At 35.3% G+C, this 12,246-nt stretch overlaps 1 protein-coding gene across 5 annotated transcripts in view; it reads right to left on the bottom strand.

Annotated features, from left to right (window-relative positions):
• Positions 1-12,246, bottom strand: part of ezh1 (enhancer of zeste 1 polycomb repressive complex 2 subunit) — a 70,324-nt gene that overhangs the window by 31,543 nt on the left and 26,535 nt on the right. For 4 of the 5 annotated variants that reach the window (XM_039740922.1, XM_039740919.1, XM_039740923.1 and 1 more), the window contains exons 3-9: positions 10,023-10,148; positions 7,529-7,648; positions 6,978-7,095; positions 3,898-4,083; positions 2,255-2,357; positions 1,378-1,541; positions 143-234 (exon numbers count right to left, since the gene is read on the bottom strand). In XM_039740922.1, the coding sequence (XP_039596856.1) occupies positions 143-234; positions 1,378-1,541; positions 2,255-2,357; positions 3,898-4,083; positions 6,978-7,095; positions 7,529-7,648; positions 10,023-10,148 (909 nt within the window). The remainder of the gene's footprint in view (positions 1-142; positions 235-1,377; positions 1,542-2,254; positions 2,358-3,897; positions 4,084-6,977; positions 7,096-7,528; positions 7,649-10,022; positions 10,149-12,246) is intronic. The other variant, XM_039740921.1, reaches the window with a different exon arrangement.

Raw genomic sequence — 12,246 nt, 5'->3', positions numbered from 1 at the left:
ACTTGCCCCCTACTACATATTAACATATCATTTAACACGACAAATACTAGAACACACAACAGTAGAGAACCCCCTACACCTTAAACTGTATGTTACACTATTTTATTCCACTTTTTTTTTTTTTCTATGAAAGGAAACCTACCAGCAGCAGAAAGCAGTCTTCACCACAAGGCTCAGTTTCTATGTGAATCTCTTTACTCTTCCTTTTATACACATTAGGTGTAGCATGGAAGGCTAAAATATAATGTAAATAAAACATTAAAATATTTTTGTTCATCCAAGGAGCTAGTTTCACATATTTGTAAAACCATCTATTAATTTTTCTTTGCTTTTGATGCTCTTTATTCTTTAATTCAGCATCACTACAATTCTCTAACTTACTATTACACCAACCAAACATGGAGCAGTTCAACTAGTGTATTTAGGATACTTTCCCGGGACTTGAAAGTGCATCTCTTTGTTTTACAATTGGAAAAACAAGTGCTTCCTGAAACCACACTACCGTATATACTCACGTATAAGTTGAAACCCGAAAAATCGATCATAAAATCAGACCCGACTTGTACGCCTGTTCAAAAATGCAACACTTAATTTTTAATTTATTTTTTACATCTTCTTGCCTCCTCCAATCTCGGACCAGTTTCTCAGACGCATCAAATTTTGTTGCAGCAGCACAGTTACCAATTTCTTTCGCTACTTCAATGAGGTTTAATTCAAAACCAGCTTCATATTTTCTTCTGATCAAATGCTCCATCGTAGATAATGGATGCTCTTACGACAAAGGTGTATGAGGGTGTGAGATACAAAGAACACAAATCAGTGCAAACATTACTTCGGAATAGTTCAGGCATTACCGTGTGGTCACGTGGCACAATATAGAGAGAGAGAGGGTAGGAGCACATGCTGATACAGCACATTGCCACACCCATATAGAAAAAAAAGGCTGTGTGCTCTGTAGTTAATCTCTCAGGTGGGTGTTAACATATCATAATCCCTTGTACCAGTAGCGTGAGTTTTCCCACATTCGACTTATACAAGCGACATTATAAAATACCAGAAATGATACGGTAAAATCAAGTCCTGACTTATCCACGGGAGAACTTATCTGCGAGTATATGCGGTATTTCCATTTTATTTTTTGATTTCAGAATTCTCTGATTGGGCTTTACTAAGGATGGTAGCAAATGTACTCACCACAATATATACTGTAAGCACAGATTTTTTTAGCGGAGAAATTAAAAAAAAAGCCAATTTTACTTTGCAATAAAAAAGATTATATTAACCTTTCTAACAACCCAACTGCTATAGGGTAATGATAGCTGCTACAATGCACTTCTTTACATTTTATCCAACTACAGAAAAAGCATGCACTCTTACGGTGTAGAAAACAGTCATATTTGAAGCATCGCCGACAGAAAAGCGTGTGGAAGGAGTGGAGCGCCTGCTCACGCTGCACTGACTTGGCAAATGGCCCATCTATGTTGGGAGTGCACTGTGGAGGCAGCTCAACAGGGATTAGAGGCTCTGTTAGATGCCTGTACCTGGGATAGACACATTAAGAAAAGTTTCATTATAAGATTCATCTGGGGATAAATGTGCATCCAAAAGTTTGTTTGATTAAAAAAAATGATGAAGTGCTTCCTTGATCTATTTGCATTATTCTTTTACATAAATTCAGCACTCAAGGATTAGCAGACAGGAGACATTAAAATGCTAGTAGTATCATCCAAACCAATAGTGTCAACTACAAATTATTATTAATAATCAAACATGAAATCTGTATAGAAATACCAATATACAGCATAAAAAAAATCTACTCTTATTTTCACAGTTTGGATTTCAAATTCTGTACCACATGCTAAATTTTTGTTTTCAGCATAAACATTGCCTTTATGCTACTGAGCAGATAGTCATTACGTAGCATATACTGGACATCTGATCTGCATAACTGTCAGAAGGATTGACGGGAATATATTAGGACAACCACTAACCAACAAGTTGTGTTTCACTTTCACTTCTAAACACACCAAGTACATTTTAAGAAAGAAAATAATAAATGAACCCTTGACATTTAAAAAAAATATATATCTTTTTTAATAATTTAAACAATTTGAAAGAAATTTAAGCCTAACATATTATTAATTTCCCAAACAAATGGCACAAATCTTATCTAAATGATTTGCTTGCAGCATTACGTATTACAGCAAGTCAGTCTGAGAACATGCAAAATGACTCGAGAGACTGAGACTCTTACTTTTCTTTGAGCTCCTCAGCTGTCCCCTTGCCTGGAAACATTGATGCAATGGCCTTAAATATGTTATCATTAGGCACCTTTTTATTCAAATGACCATCTGCTCCTGGAATAATGAACATACATATTTTTAATGATTATGTGATACCCTTACAGCAAACATAAGGGTATTATATTTAACTCAAATTTGGGTTTATTCCCTCGGTTATGTTTATTTATATTTTTATGGGTTATAGTTCTATTACATTTTAATTATGTTTCATGTTTGTTACTATGCAATTTTTATTTATATTATGTTTATTTACTATTTAGTATTTATGTACAGTATTTTGTATTTACATTATTTGCCTTTGTTCAATGTTTTCTGGTATTGGAACCCCCCAAGAGGCGGGGCCACCATTACATCACTGCAGAGGGACCGCCCTCTGCCTTTCTATTGCAAGCTGAGCAGTAGGTCCCTCAGAGGTTCATTACGGTTTGTGGAGTTAAAAGCTTTATAGTGAGTATTAAGTTACATTTTTTCTGGTCTATTTATTTATTTTTTGCTTCTCTTTTAGTTTTCTGATTTCTGGATAGTAAACTGGATTTGTTCACCTTGGGTGGCCTTTTTAGGCAAATCTGTTTACCTTTTTCTTAATATATTTTTGTGATTTATTAATTTACTTAATAAATTCTTTAAAATATATAGAACTTGGCTTTTTCTTCTCAAGCCAGAGGTTTACAGTTATCCTTTCCCTTGAAGAGACATTTTTGTGTATTTTGGTGAACTATTCAAGCCTGAGCCCTACTTTCAGGCATGTGCATACCTTGAAGCCTGTCTTCTGAGCTTGAGTCTAGACTGCCTTAAGGTGAGGCCTGTTTTTGAAGAAAAACCTAGAGAAATCCTGGCCTGGCACTGGTGGTATTTCTGAGGCATGCACCACTTATTCTATGTTGAGTACTGCAAATCATAGCAAATAATTTTTAAACATTTTATATATTCAGTGCCTCATAAGTCTATTTGTAATGCATCAAGCTTTTAACAATTTTGTAAATCCATATGTCGCAAACTCAATCTCTAAGGTGTATAGTAAATTGGAAATTGGTAAAGTTTTGACTTCTAGAGTTAAAAATGTTACAGACTATTAATAAATGGGGCACTGAAGTTACCAGACACCTTCCTATATGGAAGACACTATTTTGAAAATATTTTTCTTAATATTAGAATTGCTTGAATTTCACACTTTGAAATAAACAACAAATAAAGGAAAACATAATATATTTGGCAAAGATCTAGACCAAATTCTGAAATCTGCTACTCATATATTTTCCAAAGCATGATAACGATGATATGCCAGCTGGACAACGTTTTTTTTTTTTTAAATACATAAAACAACAATGAAACTGAATATAAACATTGAATAAAAAATTTAAAACTGTACAAAATACGTCTTGACTGAAACATAGAGATATAAACTTTTTATAATTAGCACCTTCTTCATTAGTGTTTTTGTTATTAATCTAAGCTCATTGAGTGTAAGGGCAAATAATGTTTTAACATGATAGTTGGAGGGTAGGAGAGTTTCCAAGTGAGTATGTTAAGACAAATTACTGGAATGATGCAAAAATGAAAGTACGCCCCTGCTGACGGCTATGTTCCACCTTACCAACGGCAGTCACTTTCTTCTGCTTCATGACCTTCATCTCATGTTCAATTGTACTGTCCTCCTCCTCCTCTTCCTTTTGAGCTTTATTCTCTAGTTGTTCCCCATCTTTTTCTCCTTCATCATCTCCATTTTGGCAAAGAGCATCCACTAACTCCACAAAGATTTCATCATTAATGAACCCTCCTTCTTGAAGACAAAAAAAAAAAGAGACAAGAAAATTTACCTTACCAAAACTCCACTAAAAATGACTCTTTAGTAAAACAGCAATACAGGTGTTAATTTGGGAACTGACTCCTAATTGTTGCTAAAAGAACTTATTATGTGCTAGATGTGAAACACACAGATAAATCATAAAACAAATCTCAGTAATAAATAATTTCAAATTTCATATTTAGAGAATGAATGGCAAACTGAACATTGTTTTAATTTAATGTGATATTTTTGCAATTTATAAGGTATTATAGCAGACATTTTAAGAAGGATCAGGCTACCATTTTTAAGGAAAAACAACCAGTGTGACATACAGTTGAAGGCAGAAGTTCCTATACATTTAGGATGATATCTTTAAACCTCACTTTATAAGCTCTTCGCAGATTTAGAAAATGATATCAAGCCTTTGGGCAATTAGACAATGAGTCAACGTGTGGATAGATGTTAAGGCCTGCCATTAAACTCGGTTACTCTTTGCCTGACATAATAGGAAAATCTAAATAAATTAGCCAAGACCTCAGAAAAAAAATTGTGGACCTCCACAAATCAGGTTCATCCTTGGGAACAATTTCCAAATGCCTGAAGGTGCCACGTTCATCTGTTCAAACAATAATAAACAATTATAAACACCATGGAACCACACAGCCATCATACCGCTCAGGAAGGAGACAAGATGCATTGTCTCCTAGGGCAGAACAGACTTTGGCACAAAAACTGCAAATCAATCCCAGAACAATAGCAAAGGACTTTGTGAAGATGCTGGAGGAAACAGGTAGACAGGTATCTATATCCACAGTAAAATGAGTCCTATATTGACATTACCTGAAAGGTTGCTCAGCAAGGAAGAGGCCACTGCTCCAAAACCACCATAACAAAAGACAGAATTCAGTTTGCAATGGCACAGGGGGACAGAGATCTTATCTTCTGGAGAAATGTCCTCTGGTCTGATGGATTCAAGATCAAACTGTTTGGCCATAATGACCATGGTTATGTTTGTAAGAAAAGGGTGAGGCAAAGAACACCATCCCAACCATTAAGCATGGGGGCGGGAACATTATGTTGTAGGGGTGCATTGCTGGAGGAGGGACTGGTGCATTTCACAAAATAGATGACATCACAAGGAAGGAAAATGATGTAGATATATTGCAGCAACATCTCAAGAGCTCAGCAAGGAAGTTAAAGTTCCAAATGGACAAAAGCCCCAAGCATTCCTCTCAAGTTGTGGCAAAATGGGTTAAGGACAAGGTCAAGTTATTGGAGTGGCCATCACAAAGCCCTGACCTCAATCTGATTGAAAATTTGTCTGCAGAACTAAAAAAGTGTGTGCAAGGAAGGAGGCTGCCCCAGTTACATCAGTTTTGACTGGAGGAATGGGCCAAAATTCTAGCAACTTATTGTAAGATGCTTATGGAAAGCGACCCAAAACGTTTGACTTAAGTTAAACAATTTAAAGGCAATGATGCTGAATACTAACATAGTGTATGTAAACTTGACCCATTGGAATTGTGATATAGTCAATAAAAAGTGAAATACTCGGAAGTCTGTAAACACTGTTGGAAAAAAATCCTTTTCCCTGCACAAAATAGATGTCTAAAACAATATGCCAAATGTATAGCTTGTTAGTACAAAATCAGTGGAGGGGATATAAAGTGAGTTTTAAAGAATTCACCCTGAGTGGATGTAAAACTTCTGACTTCAACTGTATTTCCACTTTAATAATAGTACATATTCTACCCACTCCATAATGTGACCATCTCTTATGAGCATCCATATTTAAATTACCAAAAATAGAAATGGCACTCTCGAAAAACAGTAATATTTGGCATCAAGTGTTAGTTACTTGGGATAAAACTGTTGTGAACAAAATGGGTATTACCTAATCACCTTGATCTCTGTACCTTCCCCTCTCTCTCTCTCTCTTTCTGAAATTTCCCATATAGATAGGAACATGACACACCTTCAAGAAACTGAATGCTTCAAATTTTAATGTTTTCCAAAATACAGGGTCTTGGGTGGTTTTGGTTTGGTTAAACTTTTTCTGACTGCTCTACTTTTCTTTATTATAAACTAGGGGGCTTCACCTCCTGTTCACTTCGCCAACCCCAAACCTGCACTACGCGCCAGCTACTTTGCGTCTCTGCCGCTTGCGTATGTGGATATCACTTTCATCAAACAATAAATCTTTTAATTATCATGGATACGCCTCTTCATCGGGAAGAGACACTACTTCTCCCTGATGGCAACACAAATTAGACGATCTACAAGTCTCTGACTTAAAAGTTTTCGCTGTCCCATTATTTCACTGAGTAATAATTTCCGTTTGTGCTAATGCGTTCTTTACATTCATTTTTTGAGACTTTCGAATTTTAGTACTTTCACCGTCTCTAACCTGCTCTGCATGTGTTTCGCACAGTTTTTGAAGATCTTTACGACGTTCCACTTTGTCATCTACTCTATGTCTTTTATTTCCAGCCCCGGGCATGGTTAAATGGGATATATAGCCAATGATGTCTTTGGAAATTATCAACACATGTATTTCAGATGGAATACAAAAAAACACCTGAAACAAGTCTGGCAAAATGTAACACACTTCATGTCAGGATACTACAAAGGAAACCCTACCATTTTTAAGAAATATAACAGCTAGATGCAATGATTATCAAATATCTTAAGGACAGCAAAATGAATTAGAAGGATGGAATAGTCTTCTCCTTCATAAATGCAGGTTTTCACAATAAAAAAAAAAAAAAAAGCAACAGAAAAATACAGTTGAAAAAGCAGTGAGAGGAAACAGGCCTGTGTAATACAGGAACAATAACATGCATAAAAGATGCTAGGCTCCTCCAAGTTAACCATATGCAATAAATCACCTCGATCTCCATGCACTCCATCATAGTTGTCTATCAACTCTTCCAGAAATGCTTCATCTTGCTCTAGAATTTCATCTCCCATGTAAGGAATGTTGTGTAAGAACATTTCATCTTCCACCTTGAAAATGAAGAAGATGCCTCTTGTATACATCATATACATAGCAATAATGCAAAAGATGTCACTTTAAAGGATGTTACGTATTGAGTAGTAACTGTATGACTGAAGTGAAACTATTTCTCCTTCAGTGGTTTTCAGTGAAAAGGAGTGTGATTTTAGGACAGTTACAAACAGGATATTGCACTGAACCCACAGATTTGTTTCTAACCAGAAGCATCATTGAGTTGCACCTTAAATGTAAGGTGGGATATTACAAGAACAAACAGGTTCAAACCTGTGTTTTGACTCATATATTCAATGGGCATTATCTTGCCTACAGGTTGTAGTTTCTCAATCACTGGTGTAAATAACTGCAAATATAGGAGAAGCATTCTGATAAGATCACTGGCAGCAAGATGTACAGGCTACAAAAGAAACTTAAGAGTTGTCTCACCATGAAGTTTTGCTGCAGGGGTGACCAGGCATGCATAAATGGAACACCAGCTACACTGCTTAAAGTTCTTATACTGACTGATTGGTTCTTGTATCCTGGGAAGCCGTATTCCACAACGCACTAGGGGAGAAAAATAACCAGAGAAGAATTATAAATTAGGCTCAGTATGCACAGAACATATATGTCACAACACAATATCTATAGTGCAGAGTAACATCTTCCCTTGTTCTTAAATCAAAGTTCAGCATTTTCATAATCCAGCAAATTCTTTCCAGAACAATGGTAAATCATCCCAGGGCTCTGTATTTAGCCAGATCAGCTTTTGCTTTTTCAAGCAGGCTACAAATTAGATCATCTTTATATGCCTCCAAAAAACTGTTAATTTTCAGCAATCATTCAATATATAGCATAAAAACGTACCCCTGTTGAGATCCGGCAAAACAGAGAAATACATTATTTGTACAAAATTTCTCCCAAACTCAGAATAAGCAGAATTGTACTCATTCAATAAACACATTTATCTCATACACCAGATTTTGTCCCACTTCTCCAAGGAAGTGCAGGTTAGGCTATTCCCACATGGCCCAGATGAGGTTGTGTGTGTGTGTGTGTGTGTGCAGAAGGGCTCAGTGAAGTCCAGCACACTGTTGTAGGTGTTTACCCACTGCAGACAATACCCTGGCGCTGCTGGAATAGGCTCTGGACACCCATTACAATGAACTATATTAAGTGGATTTGAGAAAGTTATCATAAAACACTTCTCTTTTGATTAAACCATCATAACTTATTCACAAACCTCTCCTACTGAGTCAAAGACTTTCAGTATAAATTACATTATATTGTATGAAACTGTTGGTTCTCAAACAAACTGATATTCTGGCTTTCAAAAACACCAAGTACTTAACTACTTTGCTCTGTTTTAGTTAATATAAGACGACGGTGTTTTATTTAATTATGGGGTGGGTAAGTATTCTTGCAATTAATCAAAATGAGTCTTGGTAAAAGCAGTTTATTTATTATAGGTTACCAAAACAAATTCTTTACTGCATAATGTTATCTCATCAGAGTAACAGCTGATTATTGCTGCTAAGGAACTGAGAGTAATTTCAGATCTGAGACTGTCCAAAGCTAAACAGTATGTATATATTTTAACCCAAAATGGTCTGATTCTCTGTCTGTGTGGTGTTGTGCATGCTCTCATCAGAGGGTCACCTTCCAGGCTCACCTAAGGTATGTGGTTCCACCCCAGAATGAGAGGGGTTGCTGTCCCAACCAGTCTCGTTTCTTTTTTCCCCTCACAGCCTTGGGAACCGCTCGTCCTAACCCCCGGTTTATTTAGTAAAAGAGAGTTGCACCCGGAAGGTGGCGTCTAATTTCAGACCCAACTGCTATAGTGAGCGAGTGAGAAAGAGTGCATCCTATAAAAAAAGCACTACCCCTTTAGGAATCTTCCCAGCAAGAGAGCGCCATCAAGTGTAAGTTTTATTTAGCATTATTTTCTGTTGGAATTAAACAGTGTTTTTGTTTTGTCTGGTTGACACCCCAAGCATTTGGATTTTGCCCTGCCTCATCATTTGCTCCACTACAGTGACATTTTTACACTTTCCAATGTTTGTGTGGGATTTCAGTTTTGGTACTCCAGGTATTTCTCATCATATCTCAAAGATAAACAAGTTAGGTCAACTGGTGACTCTACAATGGCCTAGTGTGAATTAACTTCATTGCGTGTATAAAATTCCTCTATGATAAACAGGTGCGCTCTTTGGGGTTGGTTACTACTCTAGCAACCAGTGCTGCTCAAATTGGTTCTGCCCATACCCCCAATCCATGAACCTAAACAGTGGCTTTCAAAGAGGGGTGGTCATTTTATTATTTTTATTTTTTTTAAAAAAGACTTATGCATTAAATGGAGCACAACGGAGTTAGTGTTCCCTGCTACTGATTGTAAGCCAATTCTGTTATTTTAAATATTGTGGTTGATGGAGTAAACAATGAAGCAAAGAGTATAAACATGCACACCCAAGTACCTCAGCCTAAAAAGGAACTATCTGGCAAAGAAATAAAAAAGAAGAAAAAAATGACAGCTTGACTCAGAGTAGTAAGCTGTTGGAACAGTCAAAGGCTATCATATATAAGGTAAGGAACTAGGGTTTCATTCAGTAATTTTGTTAGAGGAAAAAAAATAAAGACTTGGTTTAAGAATGACTGATGACCTCCCATGTTGTACCCCGAGTGATACCCATTAAAACCATATGTGCTTCATAAATCTACCACTGTGAAATACAACATGTCTGACATACTAACAAAACTAAGTTGACTTACAATCACCTGTAAGCCTAGCTTTTTCCAAGACGCCTACTTTATTAACATAATTCTGTTGGAATTTCTTTTTGTGGGATTGGTACATACAAATATATAATATGCATATTATCTAGGTCCAAAATGAATGATTAGATTTGTTTATAGATAGTTGTGTATAGTTTTTATTGTTAACCTGTTTGACAGTAAGTTGATTTATTGAGGCTGCCATAGGAATGGGCTGAATCCTGAGCTTTGTCCATTCTTCATTCAATAGTTCCGTTCTTTCCTTGATCTTATTACGGTTCACAAGGAACTGACCCTGTAAAAAACAACAGAGAATTTCAGTTTCAGATAATTTTATGAAAATCTGAAGCAGTAAGATAAAGCTATGAAAAAAAAAAAAAACCACAGATATACTGTATGTACAGTGCAGTGCAATATAATTGGTGTACAAATACTAGCAGTCAAAAGTGTTGTAACACCTCAGTTTTTCCAGTTTTTCTTCACATTTAATCAGTTGAAATGCAATGAATGACCTAAAATCATGCAAAGGTAAGCAGTAAAACTGGCAGAGGTTTAAATTTAAAGTTTAGGTTAGCAAAAGCTGAAAAAAGGAATCTTTAAAATATTACAAATGGGCCTTTCAGAATACTTTTGGAAATTTTCAAGTAAACTATGGTTATAATTACAGATGGACGATTCAAATTTTGTATATATATTTACAATTAAAAAAAGCAAACAAAGCAACCAGAAGTAGTATTTTATTTAAACAACCATTCAATTTTTTGTATCATGGATATATAAATGTGTACATGATATTAAAAACTGTATTGAATACGGTGGATATACTTTCAATAACTGTTATTAATTTTATTTTAATTTATACATCATCAGTTTAACAATGACAAGTAAACCTTGAACATGCCATGTAAATATAAAGATGTATTGACAACAGTAAGTTTTTACACTGCAGTTTTACTTATAGCAATTTATTGGAACAAATATCAATCAATCAATCAATCAACATTTATTTATATAGCACATATTCATACAAAAAAATGTAGCTCAAAGTGCTTTACAAAATGAATAGAGAAATAGAAGACACAATAAAAGATAAACATAAGTCAACATTAATTAACATAGAATAAGTAAGGTCCGATGGCCAGGGTGGACAGAAAAACAAAAAAACTCCAAAGGCTGGAGAAAAAAAAATAAAATCTGTAGGGGTTCCAGACCAAGAGACCGCCCAGTCCCCTCTGGGCAATCTACCTAACATAAGTCAAACAGTCCTCTTTGTATTTAGGGTTTTCATGGAAGGACCTGATGATGATGGTCACGTAGACTTCTGGCTTTCAGTCCATCAATGTTTAAATATGATATAATACTAACACTTTTTCTTAGTTTTTAGGTGACTATAACTCTTTTTACTTTGCACGTAATCGAGGAAATGCATATGCAATCATGAAAAAAATTCCAATTGCACAACTGGAAATGGTTCTGATGACCTTTTCTCTATCTGAGTATACGAGAAAGTCGAGGGGAACACACTACCAATTTGTTTGTAAATTGGGATGGTGATTAGAAGGGTTAAATAGTAATGGGAAATCTATTTCTATATTGTATTAATTCTTACCTAAAATAGACCTCTTTGTACCAGTTTAGATCTGCATTTATTCTTATTCTACATATTTTTTCTATAGAGAGACAGTAGTGTTGAGCGGTATGACCAAAATTCTATATCACAGAATTTTTCAAAATTAACCAGTTTCACAGTATTCTACGGTATTTTTTTCACATGCATGAGTGGATCTTAACCACATTTTCCACTACAATTACTGCAGTAGACTGGCTAAGAATAACCTATTCCACTGTCATGAGAACTGTACATTGTACAAAAAAACATTTTAATGTGCACACAAGTATTAACACAGGTTTGAATGGCCCCATAAAGTGATAGTTTTCAAGGGGGAGGCACTAATGAAGAGAAGGAATCACATTGCATGAAAGTTGCAGTCAAAATATAGAACCTTTTTATTGAACAAAAGCTGCAAACAAGTTAAACTAAAATTTTGACAACATATTTTCAACCATCCAAAGAGGCATTTAGAGACTTAGCAAAATATCCAGAGGTGCTTGTCAAAAGTTGTACTGCACTGAACATGCCTTAGAAAAGGTAATAGTAAATATTTTTTGTAAACAAACTACACTTTCTGTTAATGTTAATAATCCCTGTCCATTGACACGTTAAAGTGACTTTTTAAACAACTTTCCCATCATTAAGCTGAATAATATTTAAACTAATAAATAATAACAATAAAATAAATAATAGTGCAACTTCCAGTAATAATACTATTACTTCAAGCCCAGGTGCATTACACAGTATTCACCAAATAAAAATAAAATAAAACAATTGCAAC

Source organism: Polypterus senegalus, chromosome 17 (genome assembly GCF_016835505.1).
Source record: "Polypterus senegalus isolate Bchr_013 chromosome 17, ASM1683550v1, whole genome shotgun sequence".
Lineage (NCBI taxonomy): Eukaryota > Metazoa > Chordata > Cladistia > Polypteriformes > Polypteridae > Polypterus > Polypterus senegalus.
This window is presented reverse-complemented; position numbering and strand designations above follow the sequence as displayed.